The following is a 23,405-nucleotide window of genomic DNA, read 5'->3' as shown; positions in this document are numbered from 1 at the left end:
ACAGCTCAAATAAACGGATGTCAGAGATATGCATCGCAAACTCACAGCTTAATAAACACTATAATTAAAAATCCAGCACCTAACAAGAAGCAGTGCCTCCTTTGCCTTGAGCAATCCATTTTTCTTTGAGGGGTGAATGAGATGGAAATCTACATCTGATAATGATTCAGTGACACTAAGACATTAAAAACTTTTCAATATTTTTAGCAGTGTGCATGGGGGAAGTATTGTCTTAGAATATGGGAACACAATGAGGAAATCACATCTGAGCCACAAGGAAGCCAAACCAGGTCCGGTAAAGGGCCTCATGGTCATATAACCACATAGAGCAATCATAAGCAGGACTACAGCCACATCCACATGCCTCCAAAAAACATGGCTGCCCAGAGTATTATGGATCTACCACCATTTTTTAAAAGTTAGCACACACACTGTGCGCTTTTTTTTTTTTTTTTTATCACTTTTGATAAACTGTTTCCATTATTTTGTCCACCATTTTTATGTATGCAAACCTCCACACAGCACAGCCCAGCAGAAACTGCGCACCCACGACACAGATCTATTTGTTTTCTGTACTCCCATTAGAGCATTCATTGTGTTTAAATATTGCTCTGTGTAGTCTAATACATCTGTGTGTGTGTGTGTGTGCAGTCCCCCTCTGGGTGCCCTGAGGCAAAGCACAGTCTGCTGTTTGCATTACTGAAAAGAGTAAAGCGCAGGTCATGCTGGACTGACACAGAAAAATAGCAGGACAGGCTCCCTCATCCAGGGTCTAATCCACTCCCTGCAGGGTTATTAGAGTGGAAAGATGGCACTGTGTGTGTTGTTGCACGACCCCAACTCAACCTCCTCTTTTATCTGCCCATGCAGGCTCGTAAGATATTCTCACAGGTGACAACGCCGCACTGATTCTGTCATGACAGACTAAGGCATCTGTCTGAGTGAGAACTGTGCCTGTGTATGTGTATATATATGAGAGAGAGAGAGAGAGAGAGAGAGAGAAAGAGAGAGAGATCCCTCACTAGTTCAGACACTCTGGGTGAGCCACCTCACTCTCATTATGTCTGACAGGCACTAGAGGATGAGTGCCTTTGAAATGCAAAAAGAAAACAAAAGCCCAAACGAGGCTTCCTCCATGACAGCACTTCCTATCAAGGCTGGGAGGAAGATGAGTACATAATCAGGCTTCTGCGCGTAACAGACATTCATATTCATGAACTTGAAAACTGGCATTTTGAAAAGGTAGACAGGATGCCGGGGCCTAAAATTAGAGATCTAATCATAGCTCAGAGGCTCACATTAAAGGTTCAACACTAATATAATCCCTTGTTTTCCTAAATTGTTCTGTGGGGCTTCTGGAGGCAACGACGCAGGAGGTAGAAAGGTCAGAGTCAGCGAGGTTCCTGTTCAAGGATGCAAGGATGATATTTATCACTCTGACAGCACCCCTGTCCAAAGATCACCACACAACACTCAGACTTGATGAGGTCAGATAAAATATACATATTATATCGCCTTGCAAATGTCGCTCTACCTCTTGTTCTTTTTTTCTGAGCCTACTATTGTTGCTCCTATTTGTCTGAATTCTGAATCATTCACTTGCCCTTTCTTTGCCCCCCCCCCACCCGCTTAATGTCTACTTTCCTCTCAACAACAGAGACAGTCTTCTGAGTTTATAATCACCAGGATTGCAGGAAACAGAGAGAGAGAGAGAGCGAGAGAGAGACAGAAAAACAATTAATAATTGATCTGCTCTTAGCAGCTCTGTGGCTCACAGGAGCCATCAAGTAACACGACCAGAGAAAAGAGGAAGAGGAGACAGAACACGGGACTTATGAGGCTGTGGTCTTTGAGTGGCTTGCCCTGGGCTGAATGGGATGCTGTTGCCATGGAGACCAAGCCCTATCCTGTCCCCTCTGAGCGCAGCTGAGCAGGTGCGGAGCGAGCCCACAAAAGGCAGAGCCTGATTAGTAAAGCAGTAAGGCTTTCAGTTGCTACAAACACTGCAAGGCTCTCATAATGAGCCTTCAGTACTCAGGCTAGGTAGTTAGAGAGAGCTCGCACCAGGGCATAATGATATAAACGGTGCAAGGAAGGAAGCTTTTTTCCAGATTTTGTGGGTAATCCATTAACAAGCTTCCAGTTGAGCGGTTGTGAAAGTTATGTTGTGCAACAGATAAACGAGTAGCTCCGGCGAGTTTAACTAGGCATTTTATTTTATACTAGTCTACGGGGCTTTTTTGCAGGCATATTCCAAAACAACCAACAACACACTGCCTTGTACATCTACAATCATTAGAGTGTTGAGTCTTTAAATCTTGTTTTCACTAAAAGATGTGAAAAATTCTGCCAAAGGAGTGATGTAATTTCACTTATTTCCAACGCAATGTCACGTCTCAAGAATTTCACAGTATCTTTAAAGGGGCACTATTCAAATTTGTCTATTTAAGTGAGAACATTTAGGCAAAAAATTGCAGAATAAGTGCATAAATGTATGGTTGAGTCAAAATGGTTCTCATAGGCTCTAGTAAATTACATGATTATTCCACATTTTTTATCAGTTGAGTGTAACGGGCTCTCACTTCAATCAACACTAAGCATCATTCTACTGTGTACATTTAAATAGATAGATAAATGCACTGCTATTAATATAATGTCACCTGATTGAAAAAAAAAAACCCTTAAAATAATTAATTTGTATTTGAAACAATGTAAATGATCTCACCTAACTGTCATTCTTTTGTCATTTGTTCCCACAGCCGGCTAAACGGCTTGTAAAGCTTGTTCGTTTTTGCAGTGTTGAGCATATTCTCCACAGACTACACAGCAGTGAGTGCAAACACTGAGCACAGTATTGAATGAATCTACAGGCACAGTACCTGGACGCTGCTGTTGCCTGTGCTGGTGGCTCTTTTTACACGTCTCACTGATCCCATTACTTCACTCAGTAACATGGCCAGGCGACGCTCCATCTTAGCCTGGAAGGTCCGCTCACCCACTCTCTGGTCCAGCACACCCAGGAGCACTACACACACACGCACACACACACGGACACACACAGATATGAAGTATCAGCACAAAGTCCCTTAAAATTCAGGTACTTTTAAGAGCATTTCACTGTCCTTAAAGTTTAAATCGTACCTGTTCTAACCCAGGAGGATCGAAGCAGCTGGGTGGTGTTTAACTCCGGGTAATGGAAGGCTGTTGGAAAAGAGGAAAAGACGGTGTATCAGTAGAGTGAAAGTTTAACCAAATTTCTCATTAGGGCTGACTTGAACGAAGGCTATCGACATGATCAGAAGAAACAAGCAATAGAAGACAAAAAAGGAGATGCAGTAACAATCATGGCACAACTGTAAGGAGGTAAAAATGATTAGATTGCTAAAATACACTGAGATAACCTAATGGTACTCACGCTCAGCAATCTGAAGCACAGGGAAGCCCATGTAGTAGCTGAACTCCACCATGGTGAGCTTCATCAGAAAGTTGCTGACCTCTGACCCCATTAGATAACCCCTGGTTCCACGAATTGCAAAGGTGATATCCACCGGGTCTTTGGCTAGGCGTTGCTCCTGATATTTAGGAGCAGCCATGGTAATGTTTACAATCTGAAACATAATTAGACACAAAAGTAGCGTTCAATGGACAGACTAAGCACATTTTCTATAGTGTTGTCAAAAAAAAAAATCTGGAAAAGCATTGAAAAAGTTAAGTGAAGTTAGAAATTTAACAATGACTGGCCTTCGTGACTGGAAAGTAGGACACGACAGTAGAGGAGTCTGAGGCAGGGAACAGTTTACTAGTTGTTCATAAAAGTCATTTTTCATGCTGTAACAGACGCTTGATCTAATCTTTTCATTTATTCTAACTACAAGAGACTATCTTTATACTATAGGCTTATACTACAGGCTTAGTATCTATGTAAACTATCAATGTAATAGGATTATGTGAAACTGTAGGCCAACACAAAAGTCTGGTTTATAAGGGTGAACCCACTGACCACAGCCAGATAAGCTTTTTTCTTCAGAAACAGTAAGCTGCCTTGATACTCAACAACTACAGCATGAGGCTGAATCCATAACACCAAACTCTGTAAGTGGCCAGTGTTTTTTCCCAGACTGGCCGGGACATCACCAAAATTATACTACTAACCCCCATCCCCCCACCCCCAGTACTGTATATGTCAGTAGTCTTTTGCTGAAATCCCAAAGGCCCAACAATTGTAATTAAATAGAACAGCTCCTGATGCTGAGCTTTCCCCTGATCAAATCAAAGCCAGCCAATTCTGCAGCAATCACAGTCCTGCACTGGAACAATGGCCGGGGGCAATCTAGGTTCATCTCAATCAACGGGGGCATATGGGGACATCATAAGCTCACTTGAACAAACCCAGAATTTCTCACAAATTAACTGGCCTTCCCATTTCCAGTCCAGTTCTACAAGGATATGTCACTTTTAAGGGAAATGCAATGGTACAACACCTGATCCGAGCACCTCTGACAAAATAGGGCTATGATAAAGAAGACTCAAGACAACAGCTGCAAACTCACTGGGCTCTGGGGTGACAGACAAGAATGAAGTGAGACCTAATGAATACATCTCAGCTGAAATGCTTGTTTTGTGAGCAAGCTCAAGGTCTCCCTCCCTCTCGGTCCCACTCACCTGCACTGTGAAGTTAGTTGACACCTGAGAGCGCCGACGCACTTCTGCAAATGCCATGGTCAGGCCTCGTTCAATGCGCTCGGTGAAGTTGCATACCCGCACATCTATGTGACTGGGCACAAACTGTATCACTGCACAAAGGGCAGAGACAAAAAGAGTTTTAGAGCTAGTTCTGAACCAGTAAAATGCATTTATTTCTCCTGACTGCAATCACACCCATGGTGTTAGTCACTGTCGAAATCACACCAACTTGCATATATTTTCCATTAGCATTGCAGGATTCTCCAAAAAGTTTCATCTTAATGGTGGAACAACAGCCTAAAAATGCTACACAGCCACTAAACATGTATGATGACAATTACACACTATTTTGCATGTTGTAGAGTTATTATGAAATGCTATAGTCAATGGTTTAGTGCTTCTGGATTTCCATAGCAAGGCTGAAAGATAGCTTTGTCACCTGTGTGAACTTGGTATTTATGATCTGGTATGGTCCAGCTGGGAGACACAGACAGAAAGCGGCGTCCAGACCTTCTTAGGGCATTGATGACAGATATGGCCGTGTACACAACTGGACCAGACACTGCCCGAAACACAAACTTAGGAGGGGGGTCCACAACCTTCAAAGGATACAACAAAGACATATGTTATAACAACGCTCGGCCCCACAGATAAGAATCCATCATTCTCGTTTAATTAGGTTGTATTTCATAAGCAGCTGATGTTAGTGTGTTTGAAGGTCACTGTGTTTCTTGTGAGTAAAGGAGTCTTGGTACAACTCCTCCTGTGGTTTGTTTATTACAGAACCAGAGATAAGGAAACTCACAAAGTGGCCTGGCCTTACTGGTTCATCTGCACCACACTCGGATACTCATAATCACACAGACAAACACTCTTTCTCCATCAGCACACATGCCAAGTCTGAAGGTCATTACACCATAGTGCAGCCATTTCAACTCCAGCTTGATTAAAACTCAGTGAATAGTGTAAAACACCTCTTCAGCAGTTTCTGCTTTCTAATAACGTATAAACAGCCCATTGAGCATAATATCACCTTGCAGTTTTACTTTACTTTACTTTGCCGTACTGTACCATCCGAGCATATCCGCAGCTTGTTGCCACTGTCTTTTCTGTTCCCTCTTTCACAGGTTAATCTTAATCTTCTCAGGTGAGGAGAGCAAACCACAAAATGCCATCAAAGGCTGGCACCTTGCAAGCTGTCTACTGTTAAAGTCACGCAAAATGTCTAAACCCCAATGCTGATGGTGTATAATTAATTTACCTGCAGCTCAACTGATCTGTTGAATTCACTCTTCAAGATGTCTCTGACTTGGGATTTGGCATATCCAACAGTGACCCCAGAGGCGAAACCTTCAGAGGAAAACAGAAGCTAGTGGTTATGGTCTTGTCTCTTTATAAAAGAATTTGTAACTGTATGTTTCAAAGCAGTTGGCACATAAAATTGAACTTCAGATGATTGACATCTCATCTCAAACTTACCAATTTTGACTAAATAAGCAGGCTTGTCAGTGTTGCAGAGGTACTGCCTTGATGTTGGTGCTGTAGTGGGACTCTTGCTGCTGGCAGTGGACATTAAGCTGAGAGTAGTGGAAGCTTTAGCAGTAGCGGTAGTCCTAGCGGTAGTTTGACGAGAAGTAGCAGTGGCAGTTGAGGGGAGTGCAGTACTGGGTATAGCAGAGGTTCTGTTAGCAACAGTGCTGGCAGGGCTCAAGTTCACTGTAGCTGAGCTGTCTGTTCCTGCTTCAGTCACCCCCTGGTCGCCCACCATGATAGGGGGTACCGCAGTATTATTAGTTGTAGGTTCAACTGAAACTGAGGTGATATTAGGAGTCAGTTCAGTTGTAATAGTAGTGATTCTGGGAGTTATTTCTGATGAAAAAGCAGTGGCATTGGCAGCAGGTTCAGTGGGGACAGCGGAAAAAGCTGTGGTCGGAGTTAAGACAGGAGTGATGTGAATGGTGCTATGGAGGACAGATTCAGTAATAAACCAATGGACATCGGTCCAAGAGGTGGAGGAAATTACATCATCTGACTGCAAGACTGCTGAGCTGGGGAGGACAGACGTTGTTAAGGCGATGCTGTCCAGCCCAGCAACTGGTGTGGGTGTGGGGCTTGACCATATTGTGGTGGACACTTTACTACCCAAGACAGAGGAGGAAAGGTCCAAGAAATTGGTTTGTGCTATGGAGGGATCCACAAAAGGCTCAGAGAAATTGACCTGCTTAATGGTCTCCTCTGTGGCGTGTACTGTGATTGTTTCATTGAGAGCGTCAAAGCCTGATAGATCACTGGAGGACTCATCTTCAATCCAGGTGGTGTTATCGGTGGGCTGAGGTTCCTCTCGTCCTAACACAGCAGTCAGCATGTGACTTGGTTCCACAGTGACGGTGCTGGTGGCCAAAATCTGTGTCGCATGGATGGATACTGGAGACAAATGCCTTGTGGTGGTAATGTTCCCCCTGTGTTCAGCTCCAGTATCTGAACTATTGTTCTCCTTAGTCAACTGAGTTGTGTAATACTCCAAGCTGTTCATGTCAGGTAAGAGGAGATCAGTTGGTTCAATGGTTAAGGTATCTGACCAGTCTACATCTGAGGCCTCACCTATGTCACTCTGAGCTGTGGGAGTAGGCTCAAGTGTGTGGTGAGCTGAGGAGGAAAAAGAGGAGGGATGGATGGATGTAGGAGGAGCAACGGAGCTATAGGCTGTCATGAGGCTTGGAGAAGGTGAGATATGATGAGGGTGCATGGAGGAAGGGATTACCCCAACTCTAGAAGGGAAGGATGTGTCATAGCTTTCTGTGGAGTCCTCAAGATCATACATGTCAGAGGGCAAGTTGGTGACCAGAGAATAGTCATCTCCCTCTGAACCCAAGAATGACATGGTTTCCATGTAGTCTCCAGACCCCCAGTCCACATCCATGGTGTTGGTAGGAAAGAAATCCTCCGAAAAGGCCTCAGTGGGTTCAGATGAAGCTGCTGTAGGGTGGGGGCTGATGAAAGGCACATAGTTATGGGCCAGAATCTCAGGTGCTGGGTTGCGGAGCATGTGGACCCCATATGCTGGGTCGCTCTGCTGCATGGGGACTCTGCTGGGGCTCAGCTGGTTCACATCCAGGACTTTACTTGAGGGCTTCACAGGCAACTTGGGTTCAGAAAAGAAATAGTCTGGACTGTGAGACACATCTGCGGCAAGAAGTTTAGGGGGCTCGAGAGGTCGAACAGGAAGTGAGGTCATGATTGCCAGTGTCTGCTCTGATTCACCTTCCTTATGCTTGCTGGAAGCCAATGGAGGTATATCTAGAGGTCTCTGGTCAGGGTTAACAGTAACAAGCTGTGGTCTTGTTGAACTTGTAAGAACAGAGCGATTTAATGATGTTTTGGATGTATTTGACCGGGGCTGTAGCTCTGGTACTGTCAGAGGATTTTGAGAGGAAGGTAGCATGGCAGTATTCGACCTAGCCAGCTTCAATTCTCTGGTAAGTCTAGCCGGCGCCTCAAATTGTGGGCTATGCCCCAACACAAGCTCTGATGGGCTTAAAGGGGGAGTGGAAAGAGGTTCTGGTCCTTCAGCAAGGAGGTCACTCGAGGTGAGGGATTTAGTGTTTTGAGAGGGTAAACGGCCCTGCTGAAAAAGCACAGTGTCCACAGTCCTAGCATCGTAGTTTAGTGTGAGACTGGATGGCTGGGCACCAGGTGAAGGGGCAGATTTTGTTGCTGCAGTGGAGTCTGGATTCCCAAAGGCCATGTGTGGGACTGGTAAGGCTGATGGTGATGGTCCTGTCCAACTTGGACCATTCTGAAGAGATCTGTCGGTGGAGTCGATCTGAGGCTCATCTGGTAAAGACAAAAAAATGATCAAGTTCAGCATTGAATAAGAAAAAAAAAAACAGATTCATGGTTACCAATGTACAGTTTGCCCACATTGTGGTTAATCTACTTGTATGAACTGCTATCATTCACACACTCCAATGTAATCTATTATCTTATTCAACAATATAGGGACTGTTTTGCTTCATTACAAAAACAACACACACACACACACGTCTATATATATATATATATACATATATATATAGACGTGTGTGTGTGTGTACTGAAATAAGGGCTAATCTCTTTTCTTCACCAGGGAGATGTAACGTATTCTTGGTGAAAAAGGTATAAAAAATAATTTGCTTTGTTTTGGATTTCTGAAATGTTACATGGCTCTGGCAATGTGAAAATCTCACACATTGCCCTGTCACTCTCGTCTCTGACATTTGCTTGAATAGTCCATTTTTTGCACCATTCATAGCGCCTACACTGTATCCAGCTTTGGCAAAAATCACCCTTTTGAAAATGACCAGGAAACCATCTATCACTTCTCAAAGTAAAAATAGACTGTAGCCAAATGGTCCAACAGAATGGCAGGATGAGACCAAACATCACAACAGACTGAATCAAATACTGTGCGCCTGTGAAGTCAGACAGGCAGGCACCATACTGTAAAATATGCCATACTACTGGTTATAAACAACAGTGATATTACATCAGCTAACTTTGGTATGAAATGTGTTAGCCTCCATGGGTCCTAGTTAGGGTACGCTACCTCCCAACAGTCCCAAAGCATTGATCAGTGAAATGTGCCTTGAATCAATAACAAACAAATTAATGAGCGGAACTACCCACAAGGACATTTTATAGGATTACCATTTATCATGATATGAGTCATTTTCGCATGTTGCTCACCTCTGGAGCAAAGGTTACAGAATGATGAATAGACTATACAGCACAGCGGGCTACTGCACTGAGTCTGTGTGATAAAGCTGCAGTGGAGGGGTTATGGCTTATGATCTTATAACCTTGGCCTACATTTAGATAATCAATATCCTATTGACAAACTCTGAAACTGTAACCAGTGATACCAGGCGGAATTTGAGATATGTGAAACGGACCGTATTATTTACCACAAAACACCAGTTATTCAACCAGCTCATTGTACATGAATCCTCAGCTGCGGCATTCATGCACAAAACAAAGCGCAACCAACCAACGTTTACCACTTCAATCTGCGCTTGTTAACTTATTAGAAAAATCATTATCCGGCCTTGGGCCTGGGCACTAGTCTAACTAATGCACCATTTGCTAAAGTGGCTACAAAATGGAACAATCAATCCTGCACAAAAAGCCAATAAAGCAAGGAGTCACAGGCTAATATACTATGACAAAAAGACCATGTTAATCTATACCTTGGAAGCATGATCAGAAAGGTTCTTTCATTATTATGTAGTTAATCCAAATTGTGAGAAAATGTAGCCTATGACGGCACTTATTAGGGGATGATGTTTTCCATAATTCTATTTGTGAGGTCAAAAATATGCTGAATTGCATGCATGGACCATATGTTTCAAAATTAGTGATTGGTAATTCTGGCTCACAGCCTAAATTGCCTGGGCACTCCAGCGAGGCCATCTCTTGCTTTTTTTTTTATATGTCCTGGAGTCTGACCTTGGAGTGATGTTGTTATTTCCCATCATTTGACAGCAGCTCTATCTCTTACACAAAACACTCCACAAGGTTGATATTAAACAAGGCAAAATCAGAATGACATTTTGTGCAAGCTAATGCAATAATGGCCAGAGTGGATTTGATGATGCAGAGTATTTCCGACTTAACTTGAGACAAGATTGCTGAAGGCTTTTTTTCTCCATATTGCATGACTTGCATATCATGCATGATTTAATTGGTCAACTGCCTTGATTACACAAGACGGTAACGCTCTAACACACGTGTGTGAGAAAGGCTATATGAGCTGACGGAAGAGGCTGCCAGTGCCACGAATCAGTGCTTAAATAATTCACAGCAACAGACCTTCAGACGGTTCCAAGGAGCTGTATCAGTTTGCCTCATTTATCGTTTCAAATGCGTTCTATTAATTTTCCATAAACATCATATTCAAAGTCATAGTGGAAGCCTTGTGGTTCTGCTAGAGAAAACCTTGAAACAAGGCCGCCTCCACAATATCGTGACACAAGAGCTGATGTTAGACAGACTGGACAAATAAGGCAGGAGAGTTAATGTGCTTCCACTAAGTCAGATTCTATCTCATTGTTCAGGAGGATCCAGATAATCAACATGAGCCTTGTGTCTAGATTTGATATTTTGCAAGCTTAGGCCTAAACATAAGCGCACAAAGGAGGAAAAATACAACAATTTGGTTGAACAAGCTTAACACACATATCATGTCTTGAATTTGGCCTGGAAACTGTGTCCTGAGCAGAGGAGCCATACTTGGCATTGCCACAAGCAAGCCACCAACCGTCTCTACATAGTGACTCAGCAAACCGCCTGTCATGTTGGTGTTCTTTGTAGTGTACAGAAGTTCAGTAGAATCATACACACTTGAAAATAACCACAGCATCAGCTGAGGGAGAGGGCTATTTTTAAACACCGGGAGCACAGAACAGATCATTTATAAAAGGCATCAACAAGAAAGAATATACCTCTGGAACGCCATCTTCAGTTTACTGCATCACTTCATGTATCTGAGGGAGACAGCTTTTGGCTTCGCCCAGGAGGAAACACCCAACTTAATTATAACCTAGACTGGTGCCTTAATTGACTTAACATGCTATTACAACAGAGCCTCTTGGAAAGAACTTGGGGAGAAAAAGTTTCTTTTCTCCAGGCTGGTCTGCACTGCACACTCGCCAAACTGCCACACAGCTCCCAGTATGTTGTGCCAAGTGCTTGAACCCTCAGTGAAGCAGTGCACAGCTGGGCACACACAAGCACACAGTGGCACACACACACACACATGCAGCTGGACAACCGTAACCTCTTTCTCATTAATAGGAGGAAAATACTGTATAAATAGAGGAGACTGGCAACATTTAGTTGCCTGTACTGATTGAAGGGGCAGGACAAAGCGATACAGGCAGTTCATTCATGGACTAATTCTTGAATTCTGTGCAAAGATATTACTAACAGCATGAAGGGCACATGAACAGGACAGCCCACAATAGAGTTTTTGGTGCCCTATGATCTGATAAGTCTTCAAAAGATAGGTAGACTCTGTATGCTGGCTTTAAAATCTCAGCTGGATGGGAAATGTTTGTGCATGCTTAAGAGTGTGTGCTGCTCCACTTACAGTATCCTGCAATATATCAACCAACCCTGCACCTGACTTTGCATTTGACTGTACACATCTAGCCTATACATACACAAATTACATGTTATGAATAAATAAATGAAAACAAACTCCACATGATGTCCTCCATGACTAATGCAAGCTGCCCTGGGTAAATTTATTATTATTTTTATTATTTAATTTACAATGTCTGGTGTCTGGGACTTTTCTGCTTGAAGCTTGACTTTTAAGCCTGGTGGTGCTGCTGTGGCAGGCCAATCAGTTTCATTTTGTAGATGCTCGATATCAATATAAGGTTCAATAAAACTGACCCAAGAGTGTCCGAGATGTTGAGCGTGAAGCTTAGTTTCAAAATCCATTATTCCCCCAAGTTTTGCCCAAAACAGGCCAGCAGAAGCTGAGGAATTGCACATGATGGACAGGAAGGGTGGACAGGGCCCAATCCACAGGCCCTTCCCTGATCCTCAGTCATGGAGGACAACAAACAGACAAGATTCGTAGGGTGACTGTGTTTCGAGGTCATGCTGGTGTACGTGGCCCCGAAATGTCACCTCACCTCAGCACAGAGCCACAGTGAGGAACTAATTCATTTACTGTCACAATTAGGACAATTAGACATGCACGGATGGTTAACAAAGCACCCAGCTAATTGAGACAAACACAATTATTGGCAGGTGGTTTGATTGGTTGGTGTTTGAAAGTCATATTACGCCAGAGATCCGTCGCTGAGACAACAATGATGATGATAATCATCACACTAATAATGAAGTGGTGATTAAGGGGAAAAATTATGATTCAATTACCAACGATTGGCGTTTAGCTCAGGCCAAAAATGTACCCCAAAAGGAAAAAGCTCATGTAAAGGGGAAGACAGAGAGATAATGGACTCTGAAACAATACTGGGATGCTGCTGGGACAGGAGATGAAGACAAACCCCTTTAAGGCATTTAAAGCCACTGGTGATAGCCTTCAATACACAGACACGTTACATCTCATCTATGCTGCCGCCCCTCTCTCTTTGTTTCACCGCGTACGCCATCACGTCGCACTGAACCCTTTGTGCGGCTTGATCTTGGCTTGAGCTTTGACGGATGGCCTGACCACCTCTGTGGCTACATTTAGAAAAGTAAGCAACGGCAAGAAAACACCAACAAGAAAAAAATAATTACAGCTGAACAGAAGACTGATCATAACTAAGGCCTGCTGCTTGTTTTCAATAATTAAGCACGTGTGGTCTCACTAGTTCGAGGCTTATCTGAGGTAATGGCAAGCAGAGCGCAGTGCAACAGACAGCAGCCAGGCAGACAGAGAGAGAGAGAGAGAGAGGGAGAGAGAGAGGGATGACTTGGAGCTGACATTACAGTAGGCAATAACTGACAAAGGGTTTGAAGACTGAGCGGCGCTGCCACCTGTCCCCAGAAACACGAGCGTCACACTCGACTGGCCACTCATTGCTGGGCCTGTCGCTGTAACCAGGCACTGCGAGCCCTACGGAGAGCCACGTTCAAACATCAGGTCACAACAGCGCGAATGTCAAGTGTTTACTTCACCAAACCGAGAGCGCCCCAGTATGATTTTCCCTCCCTAATCTTACTCTCTCAGTCACTCGCGTTCACCCCTCCTGGAACAGAAACAGGGTCAGGTTGTTTAAGGCATTTGTGGTCACTCAAAGAGATGAATATGCTGGGCGTCTAGTTGGTAACAGACATGCAAATTGATTGGCCTAAATATAGTCTTGTACTTGCAGATGAGTAATTCGTTTAAATAAAGAATGAATTATTATCCAGCGTGTCCTCACAAAAAAGTTATATTACCCAGTCAGTGCCATCCACCATGAAATATATACGACTGTAAAAATAAGGTACAGTTTCATTAGAGTCTGACAACATTCAGGAATTAATGCAGGGGGAATTTAATTTATTCATTACATGAAAAATCCCGGTCTAATGAGATTCTATTTCCGCTCACCAGGCCTTGATGTGTCTTTTTAGCTTAGACTAGGTCTAATGAATAGCTGCCTTGTACGTGCACCATGCTACATTTGCATTCGGCCAAACTGACAAGTTAACAAATCCTACAAGTCTTGCCATTTACTGTGAGCCCTCTGTGCAGATAACAAGAAGGAGTCGTTTTAACTCCTCATTACCTCTAATTCATCGGTCACACGACGCACAGCGGTGGATGGCAGGTGGCTCGGAGCATGAGGCATTTCGTTTTTGCATTTTGCTACTTTCCCTGCTCTTCTGCCGCACATCCTTGCTGTAACCTTGTTCATAGATTTCCATCCAAAATATTATACTCAAAGGGAGTAAATTTGGCCACATTTTAGTAGATGATGCACCGAAAAAGGGGGCTGTCTGTCTTGGGGCTTGGTTTGGTTCTCTGTCTGTTTTCAGGCGTGGATCAATGCCAGCAATCACGTAAAAAGGATTCTCACAACAGAGGGATTATGACTGCTGGTGGCTGATCTGATAGTCCTTTATAAAAATCAAAATAAGGCCTCTTTCATCCCTACAATGCAATAAAAAGACGGTGCAAGGTAGACAGACTGTGCAGGAGACAGACAAAACTGAAGGCATATAGGACTAATCCATTTAGTCGGGATGGATCAGGGACCACATTCAAATGGGATCACCAGAGAACCTCGGTGGTATATCTCTGGTCATAATCTCTGAAGGTCCATCAACTAAATGCTTTGATTAGAATTCAATGCAGAGAAAGACAGCAGAAGAGAGGTTTTTTTTTTTCTTTCCTATGTGAGGCTGTTGATCTCCCGATCAGTATCACATTAATGTTTTACTGGCTCCCATTTACTTTTTTGTTCGAGCCTTCACAGCGAACAGTCTCTCCCTTAAAGCGGAGCCAAAGACGAGGAATTTTACATCCGCTGCTCCTGCCATGTTTCATGTGATGCAACAGCCAAATGAGTTGGATCGGGGGGGGGGGGTGATACTTCACACTGAGGACAAGACGTGTGCTTTGCATTTGCCGGTTGTATTTATTACATCTCTTTCCCATGTCCCCGTGAAACAAGCCAAACCACACTGCCTGGAGACTGACGAAAACAGCATGAAATGAATACCAACACTTACATATAGCTGAAATAAATCAAGTTATGTTTTCATTGTTTCATTTTCTTTGTTCTGAATCTTACTTTTAATTCACAGATTTTTTTTTTTTGGCCACATTTGATGCAAGCAAGCCAGTATTACTGAAACAATTTGACAATAGGTCAATTAAAAATTAAAAAAAAAAAAAAAAATCAGTTCCAATTTTGATAATCAAGTGGTCATTTTAGTCATTTTCAAGTGAGAATAGGAAGCAGTTACTGGTTACAGCTTCACAAATGCTAAGATTTGCTTGCTTTTTTCGTTTCTTATGACAAAATGAAACCTTTGGGATTTTTTGGCTGCTGGTCAGACGAATTAATAATTGTAAGATCTTATAAGGGCTCTGTATTTTTGATCAGTTAATCAAAAAAAAAAAAAAAAAAGGTTTAATAATCGACCATGCACAAATATTTTTACACATAATAGTTTACATTTGATAAAACTGGTGTGAGCCACACTATGCACCAGAGAACATTAATAGCTTGTACACAACAAGCCACACAGATTTTTCTGTATTAATGTATTTTGTGATGAGAAGGATACAGCCCGCTAGGACAAACTCAATAAATTTTGCAAGTGAGACAAAATGTGATTTCGACTAGCCCTTCTCTCATGACTACTGATCCCGCGGCTTGAAACACAGTTAACCTGATAAGGCCTGTCTGCAGCCGGCACTTTGTGGAAGTCTGGCACTGAATCATGGCAAATCCCATTCTCTGGTCTAGTTTACTCACCCAGAACCAAGATCCTCATGTTTAAATATATATATATAGAGAGAGAGGAAGCAAACGACCAAAACCTCTAAACTGAAGCTGTGTCTTTTAACATGGAGAAATACTGGGGCATTCGCAGGTTGACAGACATTATAACGGTGTTGGCAGCAGCATTTGGGGAAAACGAAAAGGACAAAGAGGGTGTTCTGCCTCCGTCCACATTTATACGAGTGTTGAGATGAAGCCCAAATATGACAGACTGATTTGCCTGGTGTGAGCACAAGGAGCCTCATTTTCCAACTGGAAGAGACAGCGCTTTGGAGCTACAGGCTGTCTGCTGTCTGCGTCTCAGTATAGTACTGCAAAAATGACAAATTAAACACACACACACACACACACACATACACACACTCACACAGAGTAAGGTCCCACTGAACTGTTCAATACTAACATATGGAGCATTTTATAAGAACCGCCCTACCTTTCATTATCAGAATCAGGTTACTGGAGCAAGAACAGGCTAGGTTTCAGCCAAACAGCTGTGGAGCACAGAAACATTCACAAACACACACACACACATACACACACACACAAAAGCATACATGCATAAACACGCATGCACACCAAAAACACACACACATGCAGTCCTAAGTGTGTGCAGAAACCTGAGATGCCAATTACAGAACCCTCTAATGATATCATTTCCTATGTTTGCCAGACTCCTTATTGCAAAAAAAAAAGTCATTTAATGGTTGTGTAATTAAAAAAAAAAAAAAAAAAAAAAGAGGAGGGGGAGAAGAACGGGTCTTTTGGTATTAATGCTAGCTAACTACAACCCCACACATGGTTCTGTTTTCAGCTGAGCCCCTTGCGTGACTGGCTCTTTTCAGTTGGCAGGGGCTGCGTACGCCGAGTGCAGTCGAACAATCAAGACATGACTGTGTTGACGTTTGGTTTATCGGGGAAGCTTTTAAGATGGGAAAGATTCCATTGTTTTTTATCAGTGGAGTTCAATTAGATAAAGTTTTCTCGGAGAAAAATGGCAAAGGCGCCCCTCCACAGAGCAACACCAGCTGAATATATAAGAGCGCGTTTGTCGCTGCTTTCCGATGTACCCATTGGTCACATTTGCATCAAATATTGAAACTAGGATTAGAGAATGGGTTAAATCAATGACAGAGTCTGGGCTGTAAATAAAAATTCAGTTTGCATACTATTCCAAATTGGTCCCATTACCTAATAGGTCAACAAAGGTACAGCATACTATAAAGCTTTGTATTTAGGCTACTATTTGGAGAGTTGGCCTTCAGTTTAGCCAAAAATGAGCATGAGAATGAGACCTAACTGAGGTCATGTCTGTACTTCATCAAATATTCATGTGGTCCTTGTATTTTATCCTCAGGGAATCCATTTTCAGATAAGAGGGAAAGGGGGAGACCAAAAAAAGAGAGAGGGAGTAGGATAAGAGGGAGAGGGAGGGAGCAGTTTGAGAGGCTGATCTGGAGAGAGGAAGAGAGATAATCGCGGAAGAAAGAGAAGAATCAGACTTGAGGGTTTAGTTAGCTCGAACTCAAAGCCTGCGAAAGAAACCTAAACATTTCCGAAGCGTCTTCAAAGATTTCCCACTATTCCCAGGCTGGAAAATTGTAGAACTGATTTGAGAGGTCCCCCAACACACACACACACACACACACACACACACACACACACACACACGCACACACAAACAGTTTCTTCGAAAGACAGGAAGGCAAAGGCTTGTAACCAGAGAGGCCCAGAGGACTGTGTCACTCGGCACCCTCCTCTGCTCTGCCTCAATCCTCCCAGCACAGGCCAGTCTCACGCTTATAGTCCTAGGAGAACAAATACCGTGCACTGCTTCAGTTTAGGCTTACTTGGGAGGGGGGCTGTTTTCTAAAGGGGCCAAAAGTCAGCATGGGAGCAGAGAGGGGAAATATCTGTACAAGACTAAGTCTGGGAGGAAAACGTACTGTGGGGTTTCTTAGTGGTGCACTGGAACACTGAAAGGTCCAAAACACGAAATACAATTTAGCCTAGAGTGGCTCAAAGGAGGCCGGGCTGAACTGCACCATCTGCTCTGATAAATATATAAATAATCAGCAGCAGTTCACTGGAGCAAACAGTGATTTGTGCTCAGCACAATATGGCCTCCACGTTGCCTTCTGCCAAATTGTGAACTTTGCGCTGCACATTTCAAGTTCACAACAGTGATGAGCTGTCTTCACAACTCATTGTACGCACACATACAAAGCGATTTCTTTGTGATTAAAGAAGATGAGTTCAATTAATTGCATTGTTTAAAAGGCTTAAGGGGGAGTACCAGCAAGATCCGCTAACCCCACTGTTATTAGTTGGATCACACTAAGCCTGTAGCAGAGAGATAACCAAGTTCTCAGTTTTCCAGGGTTGATTACAGATGGAGACAGGATGATTTCATCAAGAGTAGCTGACATTTGTGCACAGAAGTCAGAAGCTCCCATCAAATGAAACGCTCTAAACAGATCATACAGTCCTGCCAAGGAAATAAACACCTACAGACAGTTAATAATTGACAAGCATCCTAAACCTCCAGCAGCGGTCGTCTTTATTTGTGTAATCATGATTAAGCCCAATAACTGTGGGCCAAGAAATGTAAACAGTGTGGCTAATTGATTGATGTATGATTCAATTATAGCATGGTTACTAGTAATAATGTTTGGCAAAAGACCACCCACGAGAGAGCTTTTGCAGTCTTTGATTTATCAGGATCACTGTCGTTCACTTTTCGAGCCCAACAACAATATTTATACTAAATCTGGACACTTGTAGGACTCTAAAACTGCAGTGGAAAATTGCCTTGGTAGAAAATAGAAAAAAGGGCACACAAAATCACTAACAGATGTGCATTCACAGGCCCACACTGTGGCACCTTCACATCACAACCTACCAGACCAGTATGATGCAGGTAATAGCAGACAAATGGAAAACATTATGTAGATGAGACTGAGGCAATCCGGAGAGTTTCAGCACTACACCTAACCATGGCGGGCCATTCTCACAAAAAACTGTACACACAGCTACACATATATTCAGAAATGACAGCGCCCGCTATCACTGGCCTATCACTGAGCCTCTACTGTTCTCAATACAGCCAAACAATGCTGGCCTCAAAGGGGCAGGTCAGTATGCGGTGTAGGTAGACCGGGTCAGCCACTGGGCCGATTTCCCGTAGATGTTTTGGGTCACGCGGCAGGCCTGGCCAGTGCAACAGCACCCGGTGTTTGGCTTTTGATAGGTTCTGCCCATTGATCTGCAACTGGCTCCCAGCTCTAATGAATAATGAATGGCCATATTGTCATCCCACACCGATCACATTTCACATGGCAACGGACTGCTCTGGTAATTAGCCAGGACTTTGCTGGCCTACGGCGTGCTGAGTTGCCTTGCCAGCCACTATGGCGCAGAGAGAAAGAGAGACTGAGAACTGGGCTTTTTTTTTTTTTTTTTTTTTTTTTTGAGACAAAACTGCAAGGGCCCTTCATGGATAGTGAGTATAAACTTTAAAAAAAAAAAAAAGGATTATATAGGCCTACATGTTAAAAGGATCTGTTTCTTCAGTTGACATTGAACAGAGGAAAAGTGACTGCAAAAGAAATGGGGAAGCAAGAAACAGGGAAATTATATTGTTGGGTCTGGTAGAACAATTATACCTGGGTCACCATGCTCTATTTGACCTAGAAACTATAAAGTGTGCTTTTCTGAGTGTGGAGCAGACAAGTTGTGGCGCTAGTGACCTCACTGCAGAAACACAGCATGGAAACATGCTCATGAAATGAAGTGAACTCTACAGCCACTGGCAAGCATGACAAGTACCGTCTGTCATAAGATAACCAGCTCCTCTAACAGATTCCTAGTTCAGAATAACATCATTTATTAATATTTTATATAACATTTTTTTTGCTTTACCGACAAATTAGATTTGTAGATGTTAGGTACTGCGGTGATTTAAGTTGTAATGTTGTGCAACAAGCAGGGGCCAATGCATCCAGCACAGGCTGTGACTGGCAGCTTTAACATGTTGGTACATTGGTATATTTAATAACAATCTAAACAATCTTGAATATTGTTCCTTTTCCTGGCTGATATTTTATTTCTCGTTGTAGGATGATGAATGAATCCTTTTCATAGCCTTATTAGGTCTTTACCTCACAAGATCTGAGTTTTCCTTATAGTTTGGATTAAATAATTTCTTAGACATATCATCCCATAACCTGATTTCTTCAAAAAGAAGTAAAGTAACTGTGTCTAAAACAGAAGATTTTTTTTTTTTTTTTGTGACTGGTAGCTGAAGGTGAAATCATCATTCTTCAGGGATTAGGAGATGTCTCAGTGCGATTTCATCATGACTGCTTTTTAAGGAACAGGCAAAGCTACAGCACAGATGACAGCCCTGAATGTTTTAGCAGGAAAGACTGAAAAAGACCCATTCAGTCTGACATGGACAGCTGTCAGCTAATGAGACCAAGGATAACCTCCAACCACAGCATACACTCCTGTGACTGGGAAATATAGTTCACCTTGGTGTTACCGTCATGTCACTGCTCCTCAGTTAAGACACACACCCACTGTCAAGGGTGACCCATTCAACTGGAGAGCATTCAGGACAGCAAGAGAAAAGAGACAGACATTCATAGAATTTGCTCTCATAAAAACAGGGAAATGAAGTTCAGTATTTATTGTTTCTTTTCATTCAATAAGGAAAAAAATGGAAGGAAAAACCACCAGACTATAGGGGCCAATTCATAGCCGGACTTTGTAAAAGCCTAATGGTCTCTGAGAGCAGGGTAGCAAAATCTCCTCTATCTCCTTCCAGAGGCATACAGCACAAAAAAAATATTAAGCCCAAATTTAGATCTTTGAAGACAAAATAGGATAATTCAAACCAGCATGGACTCGTCTAAAGTCAGTTCAAACCATGGCTGATAAATTTATCCTCAAATGATGTGGTGGTGTGCATCTGCCACAGGGGAGTTGGCTGAGAGACATTCCTCTAAGCATTGCATTTAAGCTTATTGTGATAATCAGAGGTGTGAGGAAGAATCACCAGCATTTATGTTCCCCTCAATGGATGTGACGATGATTATAAAAACAGCTTCTATGCTTTGGCCAAAGCTTGCTTCTGGTAAGAGATGAAACAACTCTGATAAATCCCTTAAGCAAATCAGCTGAGAGCAACAAAAGCATCTCTATCAGATGAAGGAAGTTTGAGACCAGGCATTAGCAGAGACTCCTTAATAGCATTCCAGTTGGCCAACACAAGGCTAGTCTAACATAACAGGCATCTGCAGATGCATCTGGAGAAAGATCCCTACTCAGTGGACATCTAGCAGAGCTGGTCAGGGTTTTATCAAGCAGCAAATGCAGCAGAGACAGCAAAGCATGACCGACGCAGATTGGCAACTTCTAGACACATAACAAATTTGATCAGAGTGAAGCATTTGGGATTGTCAGCTGTTGGTATGAGCAAAAAAAAGGTTAATCTTTTCATATGCAATTTCCTTTCCAATTGTGTGTTCAGTGATGCAATAAGTAAAGACTACGTGGATTTTATAGTTTCACAGAAAGGGCAACAAAATAAGTCTTACCCTAAAGAGCATGGCTGACAGAGTGAAAGGATGTGGATGGCCCCTATTTCTAGACCCTAGGGAATGAGATACAGCATCTCTGAACACTAATGGACACAAATGGTATGTCAAATGTAAAGGAAAAGCCTGGTAGGGCAGAAGAAAAGGCTGAAAAATGCCTATATGGCAGAAATAGCATGGGACACGGTCTATGTTTGGAGCCCTAGCATGTTGAAACAGCTCCCAAGTGCAAGCCTTGTGAGCCTGTAATACTACGGCTCTACACTGTTTTAGCAATCATATCAATTGTCAGATGAAGACGCCAATCTCTTTCAAGTAGTCTCACTTCCAATCACTCATCACCAATGATCCTGCAGATCCTAAGAAATAAAAAAAAAAAACAGCTGTGAATGGAGGTGTGAGCATGTGAGTGTGAGTTAAAGATTAACTAATTCCTGATTTCCTGCTGCAAGGCTTTCACCCTGGCATTTAGCGCATAATCCTATTACCATGTAATATCATGAGGTTTTGGCTGCTCTTAAAAAGAGTTATTTTCACTGGACAATGTGTAGCAGAAGGGGTGTTGGTGGGATCACGTCATTATCTATGAAAGTAAGCCTGGGGAAAACACCCATTAACTGGACGGATTTAGATCCTCTCCCTTTGTCTCATTAGTGGAAATTGGTTTAACTCAGGAGTCCATGCAGTGATAGAGAAACTTCACCACTTCACTTCTTAGTGTGAAGTTTCCGTGAATCACAGTGAATCAAATATTCTGTGTCAGGTGTCCCCATTGGGAATATGACAGTGATCCAAAGCCATGCAGCAGCTCTAGATCCATTCACACACATATATTAACATTAGGTTTATGTCATGGTGAAATACCAGGCATAAACTAGGAAAATGCTTTTTTTTTCAAGCCAAATTACAACATCTTCTGGTTGCACTATTAGGCCTATGCACCATGTATCATACATTTTCTAATCTGGAAATGATAAGCTTTCAGTAAAGATGTTTAGGTTACTGGTTATAGGCCTCAGTCATTCTGATTGCTCTGTGTTCACACGCCTTCTAAAATAAGATCGGTGAGCTGGCGATTTGAAAAAAAAAAAAAAAAAAAATCTTTACTGGCGGCACAATAAAATCTAATCAGACCATCAAGTCCAGGATTTGATTTGGCCTGGCTTGGCTCATGCAGACCACCACACATGCACGCACACACATATGCACAGAAAAGCAAGTGCATGTTGCAATCACGTTCAAGTTCAAAACCGTGCAATTTACCTAATTGCTCAGTTACGATTTTGTTTGATAAGTACTACACAAAAGCAATGACTGTGTAAACAAATGTCATTCCCCAATTGCACAGCACTACCTGCTAATTTACAACCTGTTACCACGTAAAATATCATGCTGTTAAAATAAAACATTATAGATCCATGTGCTCTTTTCTTCAAACCGCTCCCCTGAACATAACTTTAATTTTATTGCCTCCAAAGTGGAACGTGCAGTGAAGCATGTACCGCTTGTCTGTGCTCTTCAAACTGATATGCAAGATATTGATCTGTGTCTGTTACATAACAGAGAGTACAAATTGGCGGATCATGTTGTGTGAGTCAGAGGTAGGTGTTCTCTTACCTGCAACAGGTGAGCCGGCTGTGATCACTGTTACCAACACCGTCATCCCCAGGAACACTGCACACCGGCCACGTGCATGCAAAAGAGCCTTGGGCATCACCACCGAACCCACAGATGAAACTAAACCTGCCATCATATGGGTGGAGGGGGGGGGGTCAAGGCATTTTATCCACTTGTGAGGAAAAGATTCATTCCGAGGGGAAAATTAAAGTTTGCGGTGTGTGGGTGGGTTTCTTGGTTGTGATCTTCTTTAGATGTTGGCTCCTTCTTCCATACCACGCACATCCGGTGAGGGAGGGCTGTAGGAAACAAAAGAGCAACTTGCTGTCATGATGACTGACATGAATCCCATAACAAAACTGTTCAAGTTTACTGCCGATGAGGAACTCTTCATTCACAAGAAATCGACTGGAAATCAACGCTGTTAATCAAACCACATGCCTTTGCACACACACAGTCTATTAAAACTAATTCAGAGAGCTTCATTTGACAAGATTCAGTGTCAAAGCAC

General features: G+C 42.7%; 1 protein-coding gene across 4 annotated transcripts in view; it reads right to left on the bottom strand.

Annotated features, from left to right (window-relative positions):
- The window catches only part of LOC115360311 (UPF0606 protein KIAA1549), a 44,069-nt gene that overhangs the window by 19,550 nt on the left and 1,114 nt on the right, over window positions 1-23,405 (bottom strand). For all 4 annotated transcript variants that reach the window (XM_030053145.1, XM_030053146.1, XM_030053147.1 and 1 more), the window contains exons 2-9: window positions 22,895-23,193; window positions 6,163-8,517; window positions 5,945-6,033; window positions 5,123-5,282; window positions 4,663-4,793; window positions 3,416-3,608; window positions 3,142-3,201; window positions 2,880-3,025 (exon numbers count right to left, since the gene is read on the bottom strand). In XM_030053145.1, the coding sequence (XP_029909005.1) occupies window positions 2,880-3,025; window positions 3,142-3,201; window positions 3,416-3,608; window positions 4,663-4,793; window positions 5,123-5,282; window positions 5,945-6,033; window positions 6,163-8,517; window positions 22,895-23,030 (3,270 nt within the window). In that variant the 5' untranslated portion in view covers window positions 23,031-23,193. The remainder of the gene's footprint in view (window positions 1-2,879; window positions 3,026-3,141; window positions 3,202-3,415; window positions 3,609-4,662; window positions 4,794-5,122; window positions 5,283-5,944; window positions 6,034-6,162; window positions 8,518-22,894; window positions 23,194-23,405) is intronic.

The sequence above is a fragment of the Myripristis murdjan genome, chromosome 6 (assembly GCF_902150065.1).
Source record: "Myripristis murdjan chromosome 6, fMyrMur1.1, whole genome shotgun sequence".
Lineage (NCBI taxonomy): Eukaryota > Metazoa > Chordata > Actinopteri > Holocentriformes > Holocentridae > Myripristis > Myripristis murdjan.
This window is presented reverse-complemented; position numbering and strand designations above follow the sequence as displayed.